This window comes from Ascidia mentula, chromosome 3 (assembly GCF_947561715.1).
Source record: "Ascidia mentula chromosome 3, kaAscMent1.1, whole genome shotgun sequence".
Lineage (NCBI taxonomy): Eukaryota > Metazoa > Chordata > Ascidiacea > Phlebobranchia > Ascidiidae > Ascidia > Ascidia mentula.
In genome coordinates this window covers 3,324,766-3,352,726 of record NC_138568.1, presented here as the reverse complement: position 1 = coordinate 3,352,726, position 27,961 = coordinate 3,324,766, and the positions used below count along the sequence as shown (strand labels likewise).

At 38.5% G+C, this 27,961-nt stretch overlaps 3 protein-coding genes and 1 non-coding gene across 10 annotated transcripts; all 4 read right to left on the bottom strand.

The window, feature by feature from the left end:
* Window positions 1-347: 347 nt before the first annotated feature.
* On the bottom strand, window positions 348-9,082 carry LOC145894836 (caspase-6-like). Of its 6 annotated transcripts, none has more exons than XM_082983494.1 (10): window positions 6,454-6,570; window positions 6,129-6,390; window positions 5,706-5,825; window positions 3,261-4,699; window positions 2,495-2,774; window positions 2,055-2,182; window positions 1,788-1,976; window positions 1,505-1,679; window positions 1,272-1,352; window positions 348-1,211 (listed from the first exon to the last, which is right to left on the bottom strand). In XM_082983494.1, the coding sequence occupies exons 5-10, from the start codon at window positions 2,568-2,570 to the stop codon at window positions 1,036-1,038; spliced, it is 825 nt and encodes a 274-aa protein (XP_082839620.1). In that variant the 5' UTR covers window positions 2,571-2,774; window positions 3,261-4,699; window positions 5,706-5,825; window positions 6,129-6,390; window positions 6,454-6,570; the 3' UTR covers window positions 348-1,035. The 6 variants fall into 6 exon arrangements, with proteins under 6 accessions (XP_082839620.1, XP_082839617.1, XP_082839616.1 ...); XM_082983491.1 differs by having other exon boundaries at window positions 2,495-4,699; window positions 6,129-6,213; window positions 6,305-6,390; XM_082983490.1 differs by having other exon boundaries at window positions 2,495-4,699.
* Window positions 9,083-11,323: 2,241 nt separating this feature from the next.
* On the bottom strand, window positions 11,324-15,470 carry LOC145894384 (uncharacterized). Its single transcript, XM_082982953.1, has 10 exons — window positions 15,370-15,470; window positions 14,955-15,221; window positions 14,535-14,669; window positions 14,309-14,467; window positions 13,869-13,987; window positions 13,520-13,639; window positions 13,176-13,245; window positions 12,896-12,986; window positions 11,898-12,523; window positions 11,324-11,478 (listed from the first exon to the last, which is right to left on the bottom strand). Exons 1-10 carry the CDS (start codon window positions 15,452-15,454, stop codon window positions 11,405-11,407), a joined length of 1,746 nt encoding a protein of 581 aa, XP_082839079.1. The 5' UTR covers window positions 15,455-15,470; the 3' UTR covers window positions 11,324-11,404.
* Window positions 15,471-16,583: 1,113 nt separating this feature from the next.
* Window positions 16,584-21,033, bottom strand: LOC145894385 (caspase-3-like). Of its 2 annotated transcripts, XM_082982954.1 has the most exons (10): window positions 20,657-21,033; window positions 20,438-20,552; window positions 20,070-20,168; window positions 19,770-19,929; window positions 19,348-19,526; window positions 19,031-19,181; window positions 18,556-18,653; window positions 17,656-17,820; window positions 17,116-17,183; window positions 16,584-16,866 (listed from the first exon to the last, which is right to left on the bottom strand). In XM_082982954.1, the coding sequence occupies exons 1-10, from the start codon at window positions 20,695-20,697 to the stop codon at window positions 16,767-16,769; spliced, it is 1,176 nt and encodes a 391-aa protein (XP_082839080.1). In that variant the 5' UTR covers window positions 20,698-21,033; the 3' UTR covers window positions 16,584-16,766. The 2 variants fall into 2 exon arrangements, with proteins under 2 accessions (XP_082839080.1, XP_082839081.1); XM_082982955.1 differs by lacking the exon at window positions 20,070-20,168.
* A 2,122-nt stretch (window positions 21,034-23,155) lies between these two features.
* Trnat-ggu (transfer RNA threonine (anticodon GGU)) lies at window positions 23,156-23,229 on the bottom strand. Its single transcript has one exon. It is a non-coding gene; the product is annotated as a tRNA-Thr (tRNA).
* Between the last annotated feature and the right edge of the window lie 4,732 nt (window positions 23,230-27,961).

Genomic DNA, 27,961 nt, shown 5'->3' with positions numbered 1-27,961 from the left:
TAGTGAACAACAAACAACACCACATCAGTCTCATTCACCTGCTCAGTATAGTGGGTGGAGGAGCCAACCTGCGCTTGAATACTGAACGTAATTGTTTCCTGTGCGTAAGAAACCAGCTTATAGCTAATGGTGAAATTGAACGGTTAGACAGATCTTCATCTGTTTTGATTTCATGATGACAATCTCGCCTGTGAGTAAGGCAGTGTTTTTTGTGCCACTCCACTATTGCTACTGAGTAGGAACAACGTAAAGTTGAAACAAACGTTTCTCCTAAACTAAAGGCCTGCAAACTGATTTTGTGTAATAAACATTTAAAATCATCATTGTTTTGAACAAAATGCAATCTCTGAAGGACATCAAACAATATTTAATAAGCATACGCGATACACAAGACACAACCACGTATTACGTTATCCAGGCACTCCTTTGTATTCAACAAAATACAACTTATGATGTGTTCGTTTGGTATATATCAATAGGTGTAACGCGGTAAGCAAGAAAAATGTAGTGCTGTAATGAGCAATGTACCGAGTTTCGAGATGGTAAATATATTTTATCACCCCGTTGTAAGGAGAATGTGTTGTTTTGTCGAAAAGATGATCCCAACCAACAGAAGGCACGGGTTTTCCGGAAATGGGTTGCATTTATGACTGATTATTTTATGAAGTAAACATAATGATTCATAACTCAAGTGGACGAGCGTTAATTTTATGCAGCGTAAATCACCACTATTTCCTCTATGCAATGTGACGACGGTGCATAACGATATACAATATACCTACACTCACCAGTGCAAAGCGAAACAATACATAATGACTAGTGAAATTGTATGAAGCCGTTTATACATAAAGTATTATTGCTACATCGGAGTTTATGCTACATTGAGCTTCTCAACAGTCATTAATCAATGAAAAACTGCACAACTTCACAATTAAACCCAAAGTCGAACTATGGAATGTGTAACTGAATTGAGCTATCAAGCACAAAATATATACATTACTTATTATCAGCACAAAGGCAATATAAACTTTGTCATTACTGCTGATCCGTTGGTTCCGACGCATTGTTGCGTCTCGGAAGATAAAGATTTTGGGTCATAGTGGATGTGAAAGACGGCATTTGGCGACGTTCGGTTTCTGGATTCATTTTGGCCACTTCGGCCGATACTTTGGTAAGCAACTGCAGAAAGTCCAACTCTTTATCAAGAGGCCCTTTTATAAATGGGAAAAATGTATTTACTCTCTGGCTTCTAGGACCCTATACAGTCTTACCGTCGGCGTAGTTTTTGAAAACTTCGCAAAACTTGCGAATGAACCGGGATCCGTGCTCTGGGTCTCGGAAAGATACGTAACCTGACAATACAAAGAAAGCAATGAATACCTTGTTTTTCTAACGACCAACTGGGTAACAGTAATCCAAGGTTTATCGAAGAGTATGTAATTTTTTTTTGTATGTGTGTGTGTTGTTGTCGTTCATGAACAAAAAGTTCATTATTATGGTTCACCTTTTGCTGTTGAGTTACATACAACGAACTCTGAAATGAGGGGAAGGCAAGATATTAGGTCGCTGCCTTCCTCTTCAACTTTTTGCTGGGTACCGTGTTCTGTTAAAACGTCAATCTGGTCATTATCCCCAGTAACGGATTGCAATCCTCTCGCCACCCGATTTCCGCTGCAAGCCTACGAATACTTAGATTTTTTGACAAGTGATTTTGACTTTGGCATCTCCCTTATGAAACTAAATTCAAAATATGGCATACTTACAACTAAAAGGAATGGTAATCTTACTTGGAAAATAAGAATTTTTGGTTTCCTGTGCAAAGATTCCACTTTGCTTAATTGATCTATAATGTCATCAATGCAAACTTTGCGGTCATGCATTTGTAGCCTTCCCTCACTTCCATGTGAGAGAAATGCTATCACTAAGCAACCGAGATTGTTAACCCCTCGTACATAATGACATATTCCATCAATCCTCTGTTGCCGGAAAGAAAATATCAAATTTTAGAAAATTTATTTCTGTTTTAATTTATCTGATCATTACGCGCGTGTAACCTTGTTAAATTCGTCCTGTTTCAAGTCCAAATATGGATCCCTTGTAACAAAATTAAATTTATTAAAAAGTTGGTTGAGGTTATTTGCATCAACATCTGATCCTTTTCGGTAAGTCAATGAAGGATCCTCTAAACACGTTGTAATTATTTGCATTTATTATCTCAATATTTTAATGTGTTTTTTAGTGGCTCATAATGGTATTGGTAAGCACAAAACCTGAGGAACGAATTTTATTCAAGAACAAATGTTGATATACTGTGTTATCAATCTAGTTTCATGTTAACTACAGCGTCTGATGCAGCTTTGTTCATTGTTGCATTCCTAAGAGTATTCATGCAGAGTAGCAAGTTGCACCAGTCTCCTAACCGGTTAAAATTAATTGGTTGGCTTTCTACATGGAGCAATGATACCTGCGTTAAACTTACAGTTGCTTTACTTACCGAAACTCATGTTGTTGAAAACGTAGAAAACATTCACGGACGCAGAGTCGAGTTTCAGTTCGTTTGGTTGGGTCATCGTATTGGGATTTAGTTGTTATAATACATATAACAGTTTTTCGTTACAACAAACCAAAATTATGGGACCCAAAAATGGCCGCCAATGAAAATAACAGCAAACACAAATAAAGCACTGCTAGTCCGACATAAATTGTTTTTCTCAAAAACTCTACTTCAGTTCACAGCAAACGTTTACGATCCAGTGAACAATAGTGGAAAAGTACTGTTTTACACCCCTATCTGAACAAACACACAGCATACACAATGACTTCTTACACCCCTATCTGAACAAACACACAGCATACACAATGACTTCTTACACCCCTATCTGAACAAACACACAGCATACACAATGACTTCTTACACCCCTATCTGAACAAACACACAGCATACACAATGACTTCTTACACCCCTATCTGAACAAACACACAGCATACGCAATGACTTCTTACACCCCTATCTGAACAAACACACAGCATACACAATGACTTCTTACACCCCTATCTGAACAAACACACAGCATACACAATGACTTCTTACACCCCTATCTGAACAAACACACAGCATACACAATGACTTCTTACACCCCTATCTGAACAAACACACAGCATACGCAATGACTTCTTACACCCCTATCTGAACAAACACACAGCATACACAATGACTTCTTACACCCCTATCTGAACAAACACACAGCATACACAATGACTTCTTACACCCCTATCTGAACAAACACACAGCATACACAATGACTTCAAGCAAACATAGGTTTGCTTGGAAGCACAGGCTGGTTTCTCCCGCTTTACTCAGTCACTATAAAAGGTTTGTTTGTCATGGTCGATACACCATGACGGGAAACAATTTAGGATACACATGACTACAACTCTATACATTTCACTGATCTAGAATAATTACCGGCAAAATCTTACGGAAACAGGCATAAAAGTAAAAAGTCATTTGGTTGAAGGGAATGCTTAACCTAATCATTGGTGATAGAAACCAGTTTTCTGCTGAATCTAATTAATATCGCCTCCAAAACCATCGCACTTTCAAGTACTTTCAAATGTTATTTTAAATTACCTGATGAACGGCAACACACCGTAAAGTTGCTTCTAAGGGAAACTGTTCTGGATTAAGCCAGTTTAATGTCGCCAATGCAACCATTCTTATTACCATGTTAATATTTAACTTTTAAACGGCCTTCCTAACTTGTATGAGTGAATCAGTACAGACCAAAATTTGCAAACGTTTTGCATGAGGTAGGTAGGTACCAAAAAGCTGTTGGACTCAGTTGGACATTTTACTTTAAAATTATTGTATTATCATATCTGGTCGAAAATACAACAATTCCAAAATGAAAAAAGAAACATTACGACGACCAACAGGCTTGTATATCCGTTTGCAAATTTACCAACTGGCCTGTGGCCTATTGGATTAAAACCTTCAGTAAACTTCCTACAGAAGCATGCAAAATAGCCGCTATAAACATATGAATACATATGTTGTTGTGCCATTATGTACAGACAAATATCACTAAGTTACTGTTTTCGAGAGGGAATCATGCTGTGTACACCAGAACTTTTACTACGCTTTTTTACTGAAACGCATTTAATCCTGTGCTTCCTTACTTCTGCACCCACAAGAACGTATTTAATCCTAGGCTAGAGAACGGATGCTCGCTACCTTGGCCTCTGATGTAGAGTTTAGTATACAACAATGCGTGAAACTCTATTCCAGACCAACCTAGTTCAAGGTCCGTACACCGTGACGGAAAACAATGTACACATGACTGCAACTCTTTAGAATTTGCTGATGCAGAACGTAGAGAAACAGGAACCAACAGAAAGGGGTGAATTTGAGAGAAATTCACTTTACTCATGACAACTCCTCTTTCGATATCTCTGATGTAAAACGTTTGTCCATACTGTCGTTAGTTGGCACAAATTCATTCATTTTTTGCATTTGTTTTGGAATCATTTGTACACCTATGACTGGAGCGAGTGTTTGCAACGTTTTGGTTTTTAACTTGTAATGCCATGGCTTCACATCATCGGACATTTGCAGTTGGCCTTCATTTCCGTGAGACAAGAAGACAAGCACAAGACAATCAGTCGTTTTGTAATCAGCAGCACACATTTGCGATAGTTCCTGATACAAGACAGAAAATATGTCGTTATTTAAATATTGCTTGTCCGTTGTTTGTTACAGTGCAAGTGACATGAAAAATTTAATTTCAAAATACTTAATTTTTTAATTTCAAAATACTTAAAGTAGCTTGATACGGCCACAGGTTTCTGAGATACAGCTTATCAAAGTTCCGGGTTTTTGAGATCGTCAAAGCTGTGTTTTAAACGTTGCGAACGAAATCGTGCGAAAGTGAGATTATTGTTGCGTGACGTCATACAAGGCGCTTCAGTCGTGTGAGAGCTGCTAGCGAGGCTTATGCGTCGGTATGAAAAACGCTGTAAAACTGGTTTAGTAGTTTTTTTATTTAACAGGAGAACAACTAGTGAATAAGTGCAACGAACGGATATTGATTGTTTATTTGAACTGCTAACAGAGGGCGGCTGTTTCGACCTATTAAGTTTTGTTTCGTTTCGCTATCATAAAACTGTTACTGGGACAGGGTGCTTTTGTGGTCAAAGCATTTATGATTGCTAACGTCATTTATCAACTTTTTTAAAACACGGCAAAGACAGACCGTCATTGGTTTATTTTATCCTGTTTAAGAGCAATTTTTGTTTGGCGGCTGCCTAACCCATGTGGTGTAAATGATTCGACTGCCAAATAATCGGTTTCGGTCATAACCTAGTTAAAGGATGCAGTACTTTAGTAGCTGTGGTTTAAGTTCACTATTACTATAAAATCCGCCTCAATCAACCAATATATTCTTCGCAATAAGGTTCGTAACTACAAACGTTAGAACTATCAGGAGAGGTTAAAGTTATGACATCACACCTAAAATGACGTTGAGTACTGTTACTGAGCGACGATACCCACAATCCCTATCTTATCGAAGTACAAAGTAATGTACCCTTTGGCTTGCCGATAATCAAAGACAAATAAGCCAAATATGGTTGGTGACGTCACGGGGACATATTTTGGTATAATGTCACATATGTGCAAAGTCATGACTAAATATTTTATGCATTACCGAATGAAAATCGCCGAAACTTAAATCCTCATATGGTTTTCGCGTTACAAAGTTGAAACTCTTTGAGAAGACTTTTAGCATCCAAGTCCGATCCCTTCCGTTCCTTCAACCTTTCATTTTCTGACAAAAATCGTTAACGCATACATGTGACTTGCAAGAAATCATACCTAATTAAATTTACGCAGAACATTTTCAGACAAAAAGACAAAAGTTTCTTAGGAATGAAGTAAAAACAATTGGAACTTCTCTAAATAAGAAAAACGTAAAAAAAGAAACTATGGGTTTGTAGTTTATTTAAAACGTTTGCAAAGTTATAAAATAAAACAACAATTTAATTTAAAATTCCGCATTAAACAGGCCCTCAACTTGGATGTTCCAAAAATTAAAAAGCCACGTTAATTATACCCACACACGAATACTTACTGAACTTGACGTTGTTGAATATATGTAGCTGTCCAATAAATGGGTCTTTAAAAGCATATGGGCTTGGTGTTGCCATATGGTTTTACTGATGTTCAATAAAACACAAATTAACAGTCTCCTAGTTGTCAAAGACATATGCAAGTACTTAATGAACTATTGTTTTGTTAACCCATCACCTCCCAGTGCGACTGGCTGCGATCCTACGGCAGACGGTGATTCTCCGTAAGGAAATCTCCTTGACATGGGCGCCTGACTTGATAACCTGTATGGTTTTATAGGTTTTTGTTGAAAACTAACAGTTATCGTCTTATATGAATAGACCTACACAGTTAATGAACAATACACGATGAGGACAACTCTATTTACTGAGGCTTGATCTCATGAAACATCCCGCCAACCTGCGTAATTATCTGCGAATTTAGTGAACAATAAACAACACCACATCAGTTCCATTGCTCAGTAGTGGATGGAGAAGGCAACCTACGCTTGAATACTGAACGTTAGCGTTTCCTGTGCGTAAGAAACCTGCGCTAATGCTGGTGTAATTGAACGGTTAGACAGATCTTCATTTGTTTTGATTTAATGGTGAAATCTCGTCAGGTGAGTGAGACAGGGTTTCGTGCCGCTCCACGATTGTCATGCCAGCTACTGTGAAGGAACAATGTAAAGTTGAAACAAACTTTACATTGTTTCTCCTAAACTAAAGGCATACAAACTGGTTTTGTGTAATAAACATTTAAAATCACCAATACTTTTGAACAAAATGCAATCTCCGAAGGACATCACAGACCATATGTAATAAGCATACGCGATACACAAGACACAACTACGTATTACTTAATGCACTTGTTCTATGTGTTCGAATTGGTTTCAGTTGGCAATTAGAACCAGGCACTCTAAAAGAAAAGCATTTTATTCAACAAAATACAACTTATAGTATGTTCGTTTGGTATATATTTATATATCAATAGGTCTAACCCGGTAAGCCAGAAAAATGTAGTGCTGCAATGAGCAATGTACCGAATTTCGAGATGGTAAATGCATTTTATCACTCCGTTGTGAGGAGAATGTGTTGTTCTGTCGAAACGATGAGCCCAACCAACAGGAAGCACGGGTTTCCCGGAAATGGGTTGCATTTATGACTGTTTGTTTTATGAAGTAAACACAATGATTCATAACTCAAGTGGGCGAGCGTTAATTTTATGCAGCGTAAAACACCACTATTTCCTTTATACAATGTGACGACGGTGCATAACGATATACAATATACCTACACCCACCAGCGCAAAGCGAAACAATACATAATGACTAGTGAAATTGCGTCTTTATGTAAGACGTTTATACATAAAGTATTATTGGTACGTCGGAGTTTTTGCTACATTAAGCTTCTCAACAGACATTATTTATCAATGGAAAACTGTACAACTGCACAATTACACCCAAAGTCGAACTATGGAATGTGTAACTGCATTGAGCTATCAAGCACAAAATATATATACATTACTCATTATCAGCACAAAGGCAGCATAAACTGTCACTGCTGTATCGTTGGTTTCGACGCATTGTTGCGCCTCGGAAGATAAAGATTTTGGGTCATAGTGGATGTGAAAGACGGCATTTGGCGACCTTTTTTTTCTGGGTCCATTTTGGCCACTTCGGCCGATACTTTGGTAAGCAACTGCAGAAAGTCCAATTCCTCATCAAGAGGCCCTTTTATAAGTGGGAAAATATATTTACTCTCTGGCTTGCAGAACAATGTCCCTATACAGTCTTACCGTTAGCGTAGTTTTTGAAAACTTCGCAAAACTTGCGAATGAACCGGGATCCGTGCTTTCTGTGACGGTAAGACACGTAACCTGACAATATAAAGAAACAATATACTCCATTTCTCTAACGACCTACTGGGAAACACTAATCCAGGGTTTTTCGAGGCCTATGTTATTTTTCTAAAAAGTTTATTATTATAGTTCACCTTTTGCTGTTGAGTTACATAAAACGAACTCCGAAATGAGAGGAAGGGAAGATATTAGGTCGCTGCCTTTCTCTTCTACTGGACCGTGTTTTGTTAAATCGTCAATCAGGTCATTATCCCCAGTGGCGGATGGCAAACCTTTCGCCACCTGGTCTCCGCTGCAAGCCTTCGAAATACTTATCGGATATTGTGACAAGTCATTTTGGCATTTCCCTTATGAAACTAAATTCAAAATCTGGCATACTTATAACTAAAAGGAATGGTAATCTTACTTGGAAAATAAGAATTTTTGGTTTTCTGTGCAATGATTCCACTTTGCTTAGCTGATCTATAATGTCATCAATACAAACTTCACTGTCATTCATTTGCAGCTTTCCCTCGATTCCATGTGAGAGAAATGCTATCACTAAGCAACCGAGATTGTTTACCCCTCGTACATAATGACATATTCCATCAATCGTCTGTTGCCGGAAAGAAAATATCAAATTTTAGAAAATTTATTTTTGTTCTAATTTCTCTAATCATTACGTGGGTGTTACCTTGTTAAATTCGCCCTGTTTCAAGTCCAGATATGGATCCCTTGTTGCAAAATTAAATTTATCAAAAAGTTGGTTGAGGTTATTTGCATCAACATCTGATCCTTCTCGTTTAGGCAATAAAGAATCCTCTAAAAATATTTTAATTGTTTGTTTTTATCATCCCAATATTTTAATGTGTATTTAAGTGGCTTATAACGGTATTGGTAGTCACAAAACTACTTTTCTTCATGAAAAATGTAGATATATTGTATACTTGACATCAATCTAGTTTCATGTTAACTAGTACATCTGTTGCAGGTGTGTCAATTGTTCTCTTAACCAGTTAAAATTAGTTGGTTGGCTTCCACATGGAGCGATGATATGCTTGGTAGACTCATACAGTTGCTATACTTACCGAAACTCATGTTGTTAAAAACATAGAAAAGATTCTGGGAAGAATCATCGAGATGCAGTTTGTCTGGTTGTATCACCGTATAGGGATTTTGCCTTCCTGATAACATACACAACAGTTTTCAGTTACAACCAAAATTAAAGGACTTTGAAATGATTTCGGTTGGGTCTTTTTGAATTTGTGGAAGTCATTTGGTTGAAGAGAAATGCTTACCGGTAATAGAAACCAGTTTGCTGCTAAATCTAACTACTATTGCCTTTCTAAATCATCGCACTTTCATTTGATAAACATCTAAGTTTTTATTTATATTTTACAGTAAATGTTATGTCAAACCACCTGGTGAAGGTCAACATACTGTAAAGTTGCTTCCGAAGGAAACTGCTCTGGATTAAGCTAAGTTTGCAACCATTCTTATTGCTATGTTAATATTTACCTTTTAAACGGCCATCCTTGGCCAGATTGTTTGAGTGAAACCGATCAGTGCAGGCAACAATTTGCACACGTTTTGCATAATAGAGGTAGGTACCAAATACCTGCTGGACTCTGTTAAACATTTTTTTAATCAATCTGTTGTTTTATCTGATGGAAAATACAACAATTCCAAATAAAAAATAAATTACAAAGACCAACAGAATTTCAGTACTTGCATATCCGTTTGCAATTACTAACTGGCCTTTGACCCATTGGATTAATACCTTTACACATAACAGAAGTGGAAGCAAAAAAAGAAATTGTTTTTGATCGCGTTGGTTTCCACGCCCACGCCCAACGTTGGTAATCAACTTGATTCAAGGTACGTACGCCATGACTGCAATAACTTTACCCGTGACTTCAACTGTTTAGATTTCACTGTTGTAAAGCGTTTGTCAATACATACTGACGCCTGGTTTTGTATAACTCCATTCGTAACTCTCACCGCCTATTGGCTGCTCCATCTGTTACAAAGGCTCCTAACCGTAAATTTCCAAGCCATATATTTCCAGGTATATTAACATAAAATGAAGTTAACTGCAATTTTAAATCACCTGATGAAAGAGAACATTCTGAAACACTTGTTTTTTTCAGCAAGTAACTACCTTCCATTAGACCAAACATTGACACTCCGAATATCATTATCGTCGAGTTAATATTTAATTTTTAAGTCGCCGATTCTCTATACAAAATTTGGATAATTGTTGCGGACTTTGGTGACCACTTAGCTTCTATAAGTAAAACTCGTGTATCGAGAATTTTGCTTACAGGCATAAACGCCAGAGAGCATTTAAAAATGGAGAAACACCACAAAGGCCAACGGAGTTTAGTTTGAAAGCAAACTCGTAGCTACATATTCCGGACAATGGTACTCCAAATACCTTAGTTTTTTTGTTATCCATTCAAATGATTTGTTTTGCTGTGCACGTCCAGAAATAATAACAAATATCGCTAAATTATCTCTAAACAAGAATATTCCTGTATAAACACTCGTGTACAATCTTTTTCTGTATATTCTTACTTCTGCACACACAAGAACGCATTGAATCCTAGGCTAGAGAACGGATGCTCGCTACCTAGGCCTCTGATGTAGAGTTTAATGTACAACAATGCGTGGAACTTTATTCCAGACCAACCTAGTTCAAGGTCTGTACACCGTGACGCAAAACAATGTACACATGACTCTTTAGAATTTGCTGATTAACAATATACAGAAACAGGAACCAACCGAAAGGGGCAAATTTGAGAGAAATTAACTTTACCTATTTCAACTCCTCTTCCGATATTTCTGATGTGAAACGTTTGTCCATAATGTCGTTGGTTGGTACAAATTCATTTGTTTTCTATGTTTGTTTTCGACGAATCATGTGTACACCCTATGACTGTCTCGAGTGTTTGCAACGTTCTGGTTTTTAACTTGTGATCTCGTCTTACAGTCTTGCAACTTACCCAACACATAGTAACGTTTCATTGTACGGTCGACCCTAGGGAAGGTCCATGCGAACTACATATTTGATGTAATGGTGTTGTAAATTATCTTTGCTCTCTTGATCGTTCGTTCAAATGATTTTTGCCTACTGTAAACGTTGTTCCTAGTAGCGAATTACTATAGTAAAAAACTGACCAGGTCGGCTAAGATAAAATAATGAATTTGAAGGACTTTATTATATCTTGTAACATGTTTTTTTTTGAGATTATAAGGGAGATTTATGAATATTACTCAAATCTGTCTGTAGAATAAAAACCCACAAGTAGTCATATATCGATAATCAAGTGCAAATTTTGCGTTTGTGTGGGAAATCAATTATCTGCATAAGGCTGACCAAAGGCATCGCACAATGAAAAATTAGGTACGAAAAAGTTGTCTGTGGCATAAACTTAGACACAGTCATTTCTTTTGTTTTCAGGCGGTGCTTGTTGGCCGCTGTCCGCTGCCTGGCGAACGTTTGGATTGAATCGTTGCGTAAACGTGATCCCCTGCAAGAAAACGAACAAGAATGTGTTGACAAGCAAACATGTACCAATCGCCCAAGTTAAAATTTGTGATTTGGCCGAATTTTAATTTCAACTTTGCTTTTGGTCTCATCATAGGGGACCAAAAACACGCTCCTCGTCATATCCCATGCATAATGCGACTTATTTCAGCACAGGAACATATTCATGCACTGGCTTACAGAATAAATTTACAAAACTGATGAAACAACGAGTTCGTTATATAGCTTCTTTAGTTAGTCTAAAGTTTAACGTTGTTTTCGTGTCAGTGGTGTTTCCTAAAGCTGAACTTGTAGTTAATACTGTTTGTTTATAAGTTTAAAGCGTGGGTAGCGAATTATGCCATAAACTTTAGAACGACATATTATGCCCACTGAGCGCAATGATTTAGTTAGTCAGGTAACCTGTGTTTCCATCATCACTTCTTCTCGATGGGCTGTCTTGAGCTTTTCGTGCCAGACTGATATCCAAACTAAGAGGCCTTCCCGCTTCACGGCGCACACTTAATCCTCTTTGTGCAAATCTCACCGCTTTTCCACCACCGGTTTGTACTCCTGCACCTGCCGCTGCATAACCGGAGCCGTCTGGCAAGAACACAGATGCCGACCTACGTGGGGGAGTTCGTCCAGGAGTGCGCAACGGGGAGGGAACTTTCAAGGAAGGAACAGATAGATACCGGTTTGGTACCAGGTGCTGATGCACAGGCGCCGATTTTCGTCTTGCAATCGTTGCTTGGTGATGTGAAGTTGCATAGGAGTTACTGAAGGGTGAATCTTTGGGCGTGTAAGGTATGGCGTAGTCTTCTTCAATGGGAATACGGTGTGATCTGGCAGGGGAAGGCTCTCTTATGCTTTCTCTGGGACGGTATTCCGGACTGGCTGTGACATCAGATGCGGCCAGGTAGCCTGAGTTATCAGGAAGTTCGATGAAGCTGCTGTTTCGATCCAGAGCCACGCTCCAACTGCTTGCCGACTGGTTGCGGAGGAACTCAAAGTTTCTGGATCTTCTGCTCTTACGTTGATGCACCAGCCTTTGAATGGAAACATGGTGTTTTGGTAATTGTGTAACATTTTCAGTCTTATAAAGACAGTTTATAATTCGATTCCCAAACGACTGTTAAATTCTTTTAGGGCTATTCTGGACTGTTTAGAATATCTTGTATGTATTTTAGGCTGTTTTACATTTTTTCGAAGTCTTACAGGAAAAAGTCTATGGGACTTTTCAGGAATTTTTCTGAAACAGATTTTAAGACATATGTTGTGGTTTTCAAGAACGCTGCGGCACAAAGAACCACATTATTTTCTCTGCATGTTTGTATAAATCTCCCTAGACATTTTATACCAAAGAAAAAAACTGTACACCGAAAAACGTCACCGCCACCACGACACATATCTTTCCATACCTGCTACAAACAAATAGAATGAGGACAATCCCAAGAAGGGCAGACAGAACAATGGATGCCACTGTCCCAGCTTGTATCGTTGATACTGAGCCTGTCAAAAATAAACACAGCATAAAGTTTCAGTTACTAATTATTCATGCATTTATCTCAAACTTAAATCAACTACTTGTGAAAAAAAAACACTTTAGCACGCTGCCAATTCGTTTATCTATAATTGCTACAGTTTTAAGAAAGCAACATAAATATCAATGAAAAATGTGAATACTCCCTTCATTCTTACTTAAAGTAGTTATGTGGCCATCATAAGTTATCCGTGTATAAGCGGAACAGTCTGCTAGGATCGCAGTCACCTGAAAACAGCAGGATTATCGACAAATCTCATCAGCGAAGCCGATGACGAAAAGTTAAATGCGCACGGATGAGACTTGATAGATCAAAATAGTGTGGACAGTCTGGGGCTCAGTGATCATTATTGCAAGTTGCAAGTATATGTTTGTGCAGAATTAACATCGTGTATTTTACTGCGAATCCTTTGACTCGCAAAAAAAGGGTGTCAACTCCATCTTTAACGCAAACCCAAAATCTTTGCGAAAGCCAAGTTTAATAATTCCTCTCAGTTGTCACCTTAGCACGGTACACATTGTCCGGGCACAGATTCTCGAAGGTAAACTGGAGGTTTGGGTGCTTTAGGGTGGTTGTGCGATCACCAGAACAACTTTTTTTGTTGACGGAGTTAAGGTCGACCTTAAAAAATGCGAAAGTATAATTTCGAAAAGGAACCAGACTAACCCAAAAGAATAAATTCGCAAATCCTTGACAACAAAATAACGATGTAACATTGAAACGGATGAATTAGGATTGCCCACAACAACAAAAATTCGCAAATAAACATCTTAATAAACTGGACGAAAAAAGCATCAAAATATTATACCGTACAATAGATTATGCAGGTGAACAAAAATATCCATTTTACCTGATAATTCGCGGTCGAACTGGACTCGACATCTCCAGGTAAAAATATTACAACTTTCAGTCCATTTCCAGTGTTTTGTAACGTTACGGACGGAGAAAGAGCTTTGGCTGCTTTCGGATCTAAATGGAATGACGTATATTTAATACAAGAACAAGGGAATATACAATGTGTAGTTCAAAGTTTCCTGGTATAACGTCCGCAAGTGTGCAATTTGGCGATGTGCCAAATCTGAATACTCGGATTCGATTTGTCCCGGCACTAATAATTCGCCTTTGTGTGTTGTCACTACGTTTGACCCTTGTTTATGGAGAATTACCCAACTCAATACCGACTTAAAGGTAACTGCACCAAGAAACAATTTTTAATGCACAATGGTGTGGGAAACCAATTGCAGCAGATCGTTCATAATCGGTCAACAAAGCTTGTATCTCAATACTTGCCGTGAACGAGCAATGACCGCGATTTGGACGAGTGTTTGTTGGTGACAGTGCAGGTAAACTGACCCAACACATTCCCGCTCTTCCCCGCAATGATCTTTCGGGTGACCTTGAACGATGAAGGCCCATGTTGCACTGTCTCGTCATCAAAAGTGACGTCACCTGCACGAAAAATACGAAATAAAATATCACGTAAAGTTCATTCTTACAGAGGAATGGAAATACTCACTGTTCGGAAAACAGGAATCGTTGTGAAATTTCGTCCACGTGATGTTGGGTTTGGGAAAACCGACGACCGAACACTCCACGTAAGTCACGTGACTATCGTCCAACGTTGATTGGCGAATGTGAATCGAGTCCAAGTCTGTAAAAATCATCAGACAAAAACGTTGGGGATACATCAGGAATGATTTGTTTGACTATTTTAGGTAGATTTGGAAGTTTACGTATTCGACTATTTAATTTAGGATTGACTCATTTCGCGTTGGTTTACCATGAAATAATAGATGATTTGTCTTGATTTTGTGGCAAATGATCTGAGTGCCCAATATGAAAGGGCGTTATTGAAGGGGGAGGTATAGAAATAATCTGCCAGATCGAAAACTTACTTATCGTTATACGTGCCCAGAGAAAATACACAAATACTTACATAGAATTTTTACTTCGAATCTAGAGTGGTCGTATCCAGCAAACATGTAAGTGCCGGCCATCGTTCTTGTGGTTCTTTCAAATACCATCAAGGTGGAGTTAAATTGCTCAAGTTCCATGCTTTTAATCGTAACAACTTGGTCATCCGATTCTTGGATTAAACTAAACGTCTCCGGCAGGGTCACACTTTCGTCCACTTTCACATTGACGCTGAAAGGCTCGAATTCAGCCACTTCGTAATATTGCTGATCGGTGGTAATGGAAGATTCTGTGTCAAGCAGTTAAGAAATACTCAACTAACACCGTTTGATGCACACTCGGAGCTTAAAAATACCACATTTGCCAGCAAGCAACACAGTAGCCTATACCATCTAACAACGGTGAAAATTGTCTTATCTAACGCAGTAAGTACCAACCTGATAGTCGTACAGTCCAAAAGCAGCAACACGCCAGCACCGTGGACACAATTACATTATACATTGCAAAACAGCACAAAAACATACAGCTGTGTAGCCAGACTTGTTTCACCAAACTTTGCACCAAACCCAAACATTACAAAACATCAGTGGGCGGAGTGGGAATGTTGTGACGCTACTCTGTTTTTTTAAACTGTCACGTATTGGTTGATTTCTGACCGATCCTATACTACAGAGATGATTCTGCATGAAGAAATTACCTTTTTTCTGGCCGTACCCCAATAACCTGTAGGCGTTTGTGAATCGCACAGAACAACCTGGTTTTGGCATTGCTAACAAAATTCTTCCTGAAAATTTGTTCACCTAAATTGCATTAAATCTGTGCATCATAGCAATTTAGGAAGTAGCGCATAATTAGTCAGCAAGCCCTGATTTCCCAAAAATGTGGGTAAGTCATTGACATTTCGACCCAGTTTGTAAACTTTTGGCGACCTCTATCCTAAGTGATGAATAATTAAATGCAAGTATAAATGCAACCAACGAACGTTAGTAACATAAATATGGCAACATGTCAGGCTTTGAAAACGCATGGGCGTATATGGTAGTATTTTGCAGGGAAATAACAAATAAGCATCCTTGTTGGCCAACTAACATTTGACATCATGACCCTCCTTTTTTATGAGATTTGTTTATTAATTGCATGCGTCGCACAATTTTCTTGTTTATTCTGAATAAATATATAAATATAATAAAATTCTGAACAAAAAAACAATTGGTTGGATGCCAGGGAATGGAAAAATCTGCCAACCGGAAACGTTCATCCCACATATCACGTGACTCGAGGCTGCGTTGCACCGGAAATGACATCAAATGGGTGGTTTGCGACTTACGAGCATCCAGCGGAATCCGTATATTTAATGACGTCATTAGTTTTCATGACGGTGGCAAAAAAAATTGTTCCATTACAAGTAACGGTTTGTATATTTACGGTAGCGTCATAATTCTAGTGGATAAGCGTGCTAAATAACTTGCTTTTGTTTCGTGCTATCCCGTTGCTTTCCTGCCAGTATTCACATTTGGTCGAGTAATAAACAATAACTGCTATTCGGCCTGGTATGGACAAACATTCTGAGCAATGTTTCAAACACAAATAAAACTCTCGCTAATTAAGCCTTACTTTAATCTGGGAACAGTTTTAACAGTTAATATTTTTGCTGTGGCCTTTTATTTTTGCGCATACACAATAGTATTATAACAAAGCACTGACAAAATGTTGCGAATGCGCTTGTCATACTAAGCAAGCGGTAATCACTGGATTTAAACTACAAACGTTTCGAAGACAATCCGGCATAAGCGGAAACCAACAACCGCGAATGAAGATGCAGCAAAAATTCTTTTCATTTCTCTTGCTTTCCTAGTCGTTTCAGACGGAAACTCTTGCGGCTTCGGGAACCCAACGACTTTTTCTTAGGTTTGGTTTTCTGTTGCGCAGAAGGTCTGCAGAACAGGAGCGTTATAAGTTACTATAAGCGTTATAAGTTAGGCATGCACATATATAATGTGTTGGCGAATCATTTGCAAGATGTACAGACAACAGTGTAATTTATGCAAGCTACTGAATCTCATTTTTACATATTTTTATTGTTACACTATATTATGTGATTGATTTTGATTCCTGCTAGCTTTTGCCATATGGCAAATCTATGCGTGGTTTTACTACAAAACTACGTTAGTAGATCAACTTACCCGGGAGTCTGTGACGTTTCGTCCACATGTTGAGGATGAACTTCAATCTCATCAGTCATAGTGAGACCCTGCAAAATACATTCCTTCCTTTACATTTACTAGTAATTACATTAAGCTCACACGTGCGCCACCAGCCGACTGTCGTTTCACTGCGAATTTGGCGTTGAGGAACCCACAGACACAACAAAATCAAGTGAACCGCTCATTATTTGATAAAATGAAACTGCAGAGTTCTGGTTGTTCTTCAAGCTAAGGTTTGTTGTGGTTTAGGCCAAATGAAATCATCGTTATTCCATCTATAACAGTTTGTTTTGTCATCGATAGCAAGAAAAATCATTCTACATTTTAGGGCGCAAATTTGGGGTCTCTGCCCAATAACAACACGCCACGTACATGACACAGTAATAAATACATGGTAGATTTGTAATTTGTAAAGAAGAAACTCTGTAATTGAAACAAGCATGAACCCGAGTTGATATACATATGTAAACGTATGTTGCCACTACAAAACACGGTAACTGACATATTCACACTTTATACCTGGTCATCATTTTCCGGTGGAGATCCGTTCGCCTGTTTCCTGGGAAAATACAAATCCGCCGTCAGTCTCGTACAGACGGAAGGCACCTGTTTGTAATGGTCGTTCCCATCTTTGGTGCTCGACTCAAACTGAAACGCCACCATGTTGTTCATTCGCGTCATAATCTGTAAAATGAACCGACTGTGACGTAACAGTTGGCATAAGAGGTGTTGCTTGGTGTTACACCAGGGGATTGACGAGTTAGACCACACGGTGAATGAATAGAGACACAGTAGAACTATTCAACACCCTATTGTTCCCCCAAGCATTCTCAAACAAGTCGTTACATTATAGCAATAATTACTACGGCGTTACACTAAAATATTTTGCGGAACTACAAATGCATTGATGCAAGGAGATTGTGCTGGTGAGAAGTACATGATTTTTATAGTTCTAAATTTGGGATACTGCAACATTTGCGGAACTAATTCAAGGGTCCCATGGCACCAAAAAGGCTGAAGGGATTACTTGCTATGAAAAATTGCTACTGTGGTGCAAGATTATTGGGGTGGAACAATCCCCTGAAAATCCCCTTAGAGGTTGTTTTATGCAGGATTTAGTTTTCACCAAAGGTGGAATTAGAAGGTTAATCTCACGTCGGGTAAAAGTATCGCAAGCAGGCATGTTCAATACTTGTTCATTCTGAAAGTTTGAATTTACTTACAATTATTTACACAATAAAACAAGAAAAAAACTACATGTTGATTTAACAAGCAGTATACGGCTATCACACTGATTAATGGTGAAGTGGTGATGTGATCAAACCTTTATGATAACTATAGACATCTTTCTGATTTCATCTATTTACTTTTTAATTGAAACACAAATAAGCATCAATGTTGGTTACATAACTTGCATACCTGCATTATTTCAAGATGGTCTCCAAATTTGTTAATGCAGTAACACAGACTTTGAACAAACCAGGAACCATTGCCTGAGTTCAACCATGCCACATAACCTTGACAACAAACAAAAGTACGCAATAAAATTTTTGAATGAGTTATGCTTGGTTTCCATTCAACAGGTAACATCGCATAGTTATTGTATATAAATGTTTTTACCAAAAGTACAATGTCAGTTGTTTTCCAAATCAATTTTACATATGAAATGAAAACCCTCCATGCAACTACAGACTATTTTGTTCGAACAGTGATATGTGCGGTTTTAGCAGGTTATGTAAAAATGATAAGGCCAATGTATGGAACAAATACATTTTGTTAAGTTGTGTGTCAGATAGGGGAGTTTCTGGATATTCAGGTTAACAAGGTCTGACTGTATATATAAAAAATAAAGTAACCTTTGTTGACAACACACATTTTAACCAATATAACATACCTGGCACAGTTGAATAAACAAGAAGAAAGTCAGCAGCATTAGGGATCATTAATGGTTTTTCTTCCTCCACAGGTTGTTGAACTGGTCCATCAGTAACGTCTAAATCTCTCGGAAGCTCGGTACCTTCATCAAACTTCACTCCTCTGCACGACTACAACAATTTTACAGTAAGTATAATCATGTTTGGTTCAATTTCATATACTGTGCAGTTCAATTTAATTTGCAAAATCATGTCCCGACAGCTTGCAGGAATATAAACTAATTATGGGAATTTGCTTGCATTTAATAATACAACAAAAATACATGCCACAACATACCTGAACAAAAAAAAGCTTTGGTTTGCCAGCAAGGCTTGGGCACCTCTTGGAAGTAAACGGCTCTGTGAAGTCGTCTAATGTCATTGCTCCATCTTTTGCATAGAGAGTATCTCCTTCTACTCCATGTGTGAGAATGGCACAACCAAAGCAGTCATACTCATCATGTTTGGCTTTCGACACTTGACAAGATAAAGCAGACGTTTTTTAGTGCACAAATATTACACACAAAGCAACAATAAAACCAAAGTTTTCCCGCCATCTCATTCTAGGTAAACAATGATCAAAACAAGTGTTACTTGCTGAAATAAGTGTTTAATTCCTTCATTGTTCAATAATTTAATAAAATACTTTAACCATGCTTTTTTATGTATATTGTTGAAAAAGTAATTAAACATGAAGCTAAACTGACAAGGTTTATATACCTTTCTCCAGCTTTTCTTCAATTTTCGATTTTCTTAGGTCATGAAAAGTGTAGATGTGTTCAAAACCCAAGCTTTTCACTGCTACCTCAATGTTCACAGCATCAAGTTTTGTTCCATGTCTTGATGTTAGCTTTTTTCCCTTAAACTTGACATCAAAGTTCTAAAATTTAACATTGGTTGTTTGTTGAAAGTGCTGATCACAAAAATACAGCAGGGAGCAACTAAAATGAAATGTATTTGTGCTGGAGTAACACAATTTGCTTGCCATGTGATGATTTTAACTAAACTAAACTAAATTACTTTAGGGCTGGACTTTTTTTTGCTTGTAACCCTTTTCATCAGGTCAGAAATTTTGTCTTTTTTTGAGCATGGATTTGTCTTTCTTTTCTCTGTCATCTTCTGTAAAGCCTTCTTCATTCATTTTCTTTGACAATTTAGATATCTTATTGCTACAGATAATTGTAATTAAATGTAAATTTCAAGAGGGGGGGGCATACTTTATGAAAACAGGTACAAAGTAATGTGTGATATTTACTCTTGACTAATAAAATATTGGTAAGTCTGCTTTAAGGCACAACTACTATTAAAAACAACCCAACCCAGATAAGGATATTGTGCTTATAAGCACTATAGTATGGTTTATGTGTTTCAGACAATCTTATTCCCACCTCTTGGCTAAAAATAAGAAAATAACCTCGCTGTTTGTGGTTCATCTTGTACTCGAGACAACCAAACCGTTGCACGTTTTGCTCCCAAGTTTTGCCGACAATTTGGGAGACTTTGCTACATATATTCAAACAAAAAGGTTTCAAAAATTACTTTCTAAACATTAAAAAAATCGCCATTTTTCAAAAATATGCACAAACAGTTAATAATAACACACTTACTTGGCCAAATTTCCTGCAGATTGTTTATGTAATTCGTCCATATTTTAATTTTGAGCGGAAAGTGGTTTGGCACTTGATTGAAAGTGACGTCACCGGCAAAGCAAAAAAGCGCAAAAACACCCGTGTTTCAGGTCATTCTGATGGAATACGTGGGATCTCTACCGATTTTTATTACTTTCACGCTATTCTGCACTCTATCCTTGACAGATACTGAGATTTAAAAAAAATACTATGAAGCGGAAAGTGGTTTGGCACTTGATTGAATGTGACGTCACCGGCAATGCAAAAAAGCGCAAAAACACCCGTGTTTCAGGTCATTCTGATGGAATACGTGGGATCTCTACCGATTTTTATTACCTTCGCGCTATTTTCCACTCTATCCTACCACCCTCATTCTGGCAGAATTCTGGCAGAATAATTTAATAATTTGCAAATTTGCCACATTCTACAAGGTACAACAGGCATTTACTCAAAAATTGTTTTTTTTTGGATTAGAATCAAATTACAGAGATGAGCAAGCAGATCAAACCTCAAAAAACATTTAAACAACATTTTCCGCAGCTGTATCAATCAAAAAAATCGTGAATTAAAAAAATCGCCTGGTTTTGCGATTCAGCATAATGGCGGCATGCGAAAAACTAGTCTAATACAAAGAATTCTGCTCGGCGTTCTTGCAATAGGTGCCAATATTGACCAATATCCGGATGACCTTCAAATCGCCCATTGAAGACGACCCGCTTTGAGCGAATCAGCAGCATAATGGCGTAATGTCAATAAAAACTTCCTTATTACAACAATTCTGCTCGGCGTTCTTGTAGTAGGTGCCAATATTGACCAATATCAAGAGAACGGAAACTTAATCAGGTAGAATATCTATTCACAATGTAAAGGAGTTGTCACCCTGTTTCCTAATAGTGGGAAAGGTTTTCTATATTCCCAAATTATCGCCCGATACCTTTGCTAAACATGGACTACAAGATCTCCTTAAAAGTCGTCAACGCAAGATACGTGGTTTTCTATCGAAGGAGCGACACGGCTTCCAACCGCACCGATATATAGGGTCAAATATCCGGTTGCTGTTCGACATTATTGACATTAGGGACCATTACCATGTTTCCACATTGGCCTACATGCAAATTTTCGACACCATATTTCTTGGAATCGTTTGACATAGAACGTGGCCTCAGACAAGATGACCCACTCTCCTTAACTTTGTTCGTGGTCTGCATGAATAAAAATCATCCCTGTTTGCATTGTTTTTACAAAAGGTTCGGATACTGATTTCTCAAAAATCTTAAAAAAATAATTGAATTAAACTTTCTCCCTTCCCTGAAAAAGCCAACATAGTTATGAACCTTTGGGCGACCAGAGGAATAACCCTTATCGGGAAGATAACTATAGCCATAATAGGAAAGAAATAAAAGCGTTACCATATCTTAAATTTTGCATGGGCGGGGGTATGATAGATAATGAGAATCATATGTTGCCTCTTAATTTAAAGCGCTGTTATCCAAACCTTTTAACCAAACAAAACCAATCTCCAAACACGATTTCTGCACCAAAACAGATTTGAGGTGCTCTTAAATTCGTCGGTTGTTCCATAGCAAAATATTGAAGACTCTTATTTCTTTGAAAACCTTACATTGTGTCAAAAGTATGGCGATGTCAATTCTCAGCCAAAAATCCAACCACATGCGCAACAGCTTGGACAAAATTATAGAAAAGCGCAGTAAACCATTTTTTAGAAAATTTTCACGAAGAGTGAGTATTTGCTCTTGTTGACCTGTTGGTATATTCGTTACAGAGTTTGGTTTTGAGCCAAATCAAACATTTTTCGTCCAGTTTCTGCAGCTTGTAGCAAGTCTACATGAGGAGTGGGACACAGTTCCTTCGCAAACAAAAAAAGCCAACATACGTGTCTAAAATATCTTACAACACTTTGGGTACACAAAGACCTTCTATACTTGGTTACAGCAGAATGGTAATACAAATCCAGCCAAAGCACAAGGTTTATGGGACTTCTTATTAGCGGATAGGTTACCCTGGAGGCTAATCTCCAAAAAAAGCTGCAGTGGAGAGGAAACTAACAAGCTCCCAGTTTAAACCGAACCCCATGGCTATCACGACCAACAAACAATTAAAGGAATTTAAGCTAGCAAAACTGTATCGTGCGTCTTTTGCCTATGAAACGGTTTTAATTCTTACTATAGTCATATTGTGATATTGTAAAATAGTATTTCATACTATTTTGTAATGTTTTTTTGACTGTGCACTTTGTTGTTGTTGGCATGTAATGTACAGATGCAATACGCTAATAGGCGACCAACAATTATTCGTATTTTAATCGACAAGAACTATTGAATTGAACATCGGTGGTCAAAATAAAACAACTGAATATCTTATGAAACCATAAGGTTCACAGGCTTCGCAGCCAAGGCATTGCAGCCAAGCTGGATCAGCCACTTTTTCCGACAAGTCGGAGCGAGATCTGAAAAATCAAGCTCCCGGTGAGGTTTGAACTCACGACCCTGGGCTAACCAGGCCCAACGCTCTACCAACTGAGCTACAGGAGCTCAGTGGTTTCACGGGGTATATTGTGGTCAAGGTACACTGGTGCGCAAGCGCACAACTTGCCAGGCGACCTTCACAACGTAGAGGATCTCCACCACCGTAATCAGTCAACGCAGAAGTAATACCACGCTTTCGCATAGCATCAAGGCAGGATCGCCCCACTGCGCAGGCCCTTTATATTTGGCGATCACAGCTCTAATATTATGATCATAAGGTTCACAGGCTTCGCAGCCAAGGCATTGCAGCCAAGCTGGATCAGCCACTTTTCCCGACAAGTCGGAGCGAGATAGATCCTCTGCGTTGTGAAGGTCGCCTGGCAAGTTGTGCGCTTGCGCACCAGTGTACCTTGACCACAATATACCCCGTGAAACAACTCAGTTGGTAGAGCGTTGGGCCTGGTTAGCCCAGGGTCGTGAGTTCAAACCTCACCGGGAGCTTTACAATATCACAATATGACTATAGTAAGAATTAAAACCGTTTCATAGGCAAAAGACGCACGATACAGTTTTGCTAGCTTAAATTCCTTTAATTGTTTGTTGGTCGTGATAGCCATGGGGTTCGGTTTAAACTGGGAGCTTATTAGTTTCCTCTCCACTGCAGCATTTTTTGGAGATTAGCCTCCAGGGTAACCTATCCGCTAATAAGAAGTCCCATAAACCTTGTGCTTTGGCTGGATTTGTATTACCATTCTGCTGTAACCAAGTATAGAAGGTCTTCGTGTACCCAAAGTGTTGTAAGATATTTTAGACACGTATGTTGGCTTTTTTTGTTTGCGAAGGAACTGTGTCCCACTCCTCATGTAGACTTGCTACAAGCTGCAGAAACTGGACGAAAAATGTTTGATTTGGCTCAAAACCAAACTCTGTAACGAATATACCAACAGGTCAACAAGAGCAAATACTCACTCTTCGTGAAAATTTTCTAAAAAATGGTTTACTGCGCTTTTTTATAATTTTGTCCAAGCTGTTGCGCATGTGGTTGGATTTTTGGCTGAGAATTGACATCGCCATACTTTTGACACAATGTAAGGTTTTCAAAGAAATAAGAGTCTTCAATATTTTGCTATGGAACAACCGACGAATTTAAGAGCACCTCAAATCTGTTTTGGTGCAGAAATCGTGTTTGGAGATTGGTTTTGTTTGGTTAAAAGGTTTGGATAACAGCGCTTTAAATTAAGAGGCAACATATGATCCTCATTATCTATCATACCCCCGCCCATGCAAAATTTAAGATATGGTAACGCTTTTATTTCTTTCCTATTATGGCTATAGTTATCTTCCCGATAAGGGTTATTCCTCTGGTCGCCCAAAGGTTCATAACTATGTTGTCTTTTTCAGGGAAGGGAGAAAGTTTAATTCAATTATTTTTTTAAGATTTTTGAGAAATCAGTATCCGAACCTTTTGTAAAAACAATGCAAACAGGGATGATTTTTATTCATGCAGACCACGAACAAAGTTAAGGAGAGTGGGTCATCTTGTCTGAGGCCACGTTCTATGTCAAACGATTCCAAGAAATATGGTGTCGAAAATTTGCATGTAGGCCAATGTGGAAACATGGTAATGGTCCCTAATGTCAATAATGTCGAACAGCAACCGGATATTTGACCCTATATATCGGTGCGGTTGGAAGCCGTGTCGCTCCTTCGATAGAAAACCACGTATCTTGCGTTGACGACTTTTAAGGAGATCTTGTAGTCCATGTTTAGCAAAGGTATCGGGCGATAATTTGGGAATATAGAAAACCTTTCCCACTATTAGGAAACAGGGTGACAACTCCTTTACATTGTGAATAGATATTCTACCTGATTAAGTTTCCGTTCTCTTGATATTGGTCAATATTGGCACCTACTACAAGAACGCCGAGCAGAATTGTTGTAATAAGGAAGTTTTTATTGACATTACGCCATTATGCTGCTGATTCGCTCAAAGCGGGTCGTCTTCAATGGGCGATTTGAAGGTCATCCGGCACCTTAATTTCAAATTTGTTAATTGCATGTTGTAGAGAATTAAATTTCCATGCCCTTGATATTGGTCAATATTGGCACCTATTGCGAGAACGCCGAGCAGAATTGTTTTAATAGGGAAGTTTTTCGCATGCCGACATTACGCCATTATGCTGCTGATTCGCTCAAAGCGGGTCGTCTTCAATGGGCGATTTGAAGGTCATCCGGCACCTTAATTTCAAATTTGTTAATTGCATGTTGTAGAGAATTAAATTTCCATGCCCTTGATATTGGTCAATATTGGCACCTATTGCGAGAACGCCGAGGAGAATTGTTTTAATAGGGAAGTTTTTCGCATGCCGACATTACGCCATTATGCTGCTGATTCGCTCAAAGCGGGTCGTCTTCAATGGGCGATTTGAAGGTCATCCGGCACCTTAATTTCAAATTTGTTAATTGCATGTTGTAGAGAATTAAATTTCCGTTCCCTTGATATTGGTCAATATTGGCACCTATTGCTAGAACGCCGAGCAGAATTGTTTTAATAGGGAAGTTTTTCGCATGCCGTCATTACGCCATTATGCTGCTGATTCGCTCAAAGCGGGTCGTCTTCAATGGGCGATTTGAAGGTCATCCGGCACCTTAATTTCAAATTTGTTAATTGCATGTTGTAGAGAATTAAATTTCCGTGCCCCTGATATTGGTCAATATTGGCACCTATTGCGAGAACGCCGAGCAGAATTGTTTTAATGGGGAAGTTTTTCGCATGCCGACATTACGCCATTATGCTGCTGATTCGCTCAAAGCGGGTCGTCTTCAATGGGCGATTTGAAGGTCATCCGGCACCTTAATTTCAGATTTGTTAATTGCATATTGTAGAGAATTAAATTTCCGTGCCCTTGATATTGGTCAATATTGGCACCTATTGCGAGAACGCCGAGCAGAATTGTTTTAATAGGGAAGTTTTTCGCATGCCGACATTACGCCATTATGCTGCTGATTCGCTCAAAGCGGGTCGTCTTCAATGGGCGATTTGAAGGTCATCCGGCACCCTAATTTCAAATTTGTTAATTGCATGTTGTAGAGAATTAAATTTCCGTGCCCTTGATATTGGTCAATATTGGCACCTATTGCGAGAACGCCGAGCAGAATTGTTTTTTTATAGGGAAGTTTTTCGCATGCCGACATTACGCCATTATGCTGCTGATCCGCTCAAAGCGGGTCGTCTTCAATGGGCGATTTGAAGGTCATCCGGCACCTTAATTTCAAATTTGTTTATTGCATGTTGTAGAGAATTAAATTTCCGTGCCCTTGATATTGGTCAATATTGGCACCTATTGCGAGAACGCCGAGCAGAATTCTTTGTATTAGACTAGTTTTTCGCATGCCGCCATTATGCTGAATCGCAAAACCAGGCGATTTTTTTATTCGCGATTTTTTTGATTGATACAGCTGCGGAAAATGTTGTTTAAATGTTTTTTGAGGTTTGATCTGCTTGCTCATCTCTGTAATTTGATTCTAATCCAAAAAAAAACAATTTTTGAGTAAATGCCTGTTGTACCTTGTAGAATGTGGCAAATTTGCAAAATTATTCTGCCAGAATTCTGCCAGAATGAGGGTGGTGAAGTGTGTTTAGCGGGCAACGCTGGGTGAATCCCAGCATCCAAGCGCCGCAATTGCTCGCTGTCTACGCTTTGAGGAACAAAGCTCATGCTTGGATTCACACAGCGTGACCGCCGTCAAACCCATTTCGTTGCGATATACTTTATAGGTGTTCAAAAAACGCAATGGTAACGTAATCTACATGTTCTAAGCCGAATCTACACCAATTTTTAAAAAATTCTATGGCCCGGAACATTATCAAATTGGCCCTTGTATGCAGCGCCATAAATACGCAAATGCTGGGATTCACACATTGTTACCGCGGTCAAACCCATTTCGTTGCGATATACTTTATAGGCAGATATTGTTTTAAAAAAAAAAAAAAAAAAAAAAAAAAAACAACCTGGTTGTGGCATTGCTAACAAAATTCTTCCTGAAAATTTGTTCACCTAAATTGCATTAAATCTGTGCATCATAGCAATTTAGGAAGTAGCGCATAATTAGTCAGCAAGCCCTGATTTCCCAAAAATGTGGGTAAGTCATTAACATTTCGACCCAGTTTGTAAACTTTTGGCGACCTCTATCCCAAGTGATGAATAAATAAATGCAAGTATAGATGCAACCAACGAACGTTAGTAACATAAATATGGCAACATTTCTGGCTTTGAAAACGCATGGGCGTATATGGTAGCATTTTGCAGGGAAATAATAAATAAGCATCCTTGTTGAGAAACTAACATTTGACATCATGACCCTCCTTTTTTATGAGATTTGTTTATTAATTGCATGCGTCGCACAATTTTCTTGTTTATTCTGAATAAATATATAAATATAATAAAATTCGAAATAAAAACAATTGTTTGGATGCCAGGAATGGAAAAATCTGCCAACCGGAAACGTTGATCCCACATACCACGTGACTCGAGGCTGCGTTGTACCGGAAATGACATCAAATAGGTGGTGGTTTGTGACTTACGAGCATCCAGCCGAATCCGTATATTAAATGACGTCATCAGTTTTCATGATGGTTGCAAAAACATTTGTTTCTTTGCCAGTAACGGTTTGTATTTTTACATTAGCGAGTGGATATGTGTTCTAAATCACTGTTTTTATCGTACCACCCCGTGGGCTCTGCGCCAGTATTCGGATTCGGTCGAATAATAAACAATACCTGCTATTCGGCCTAGTA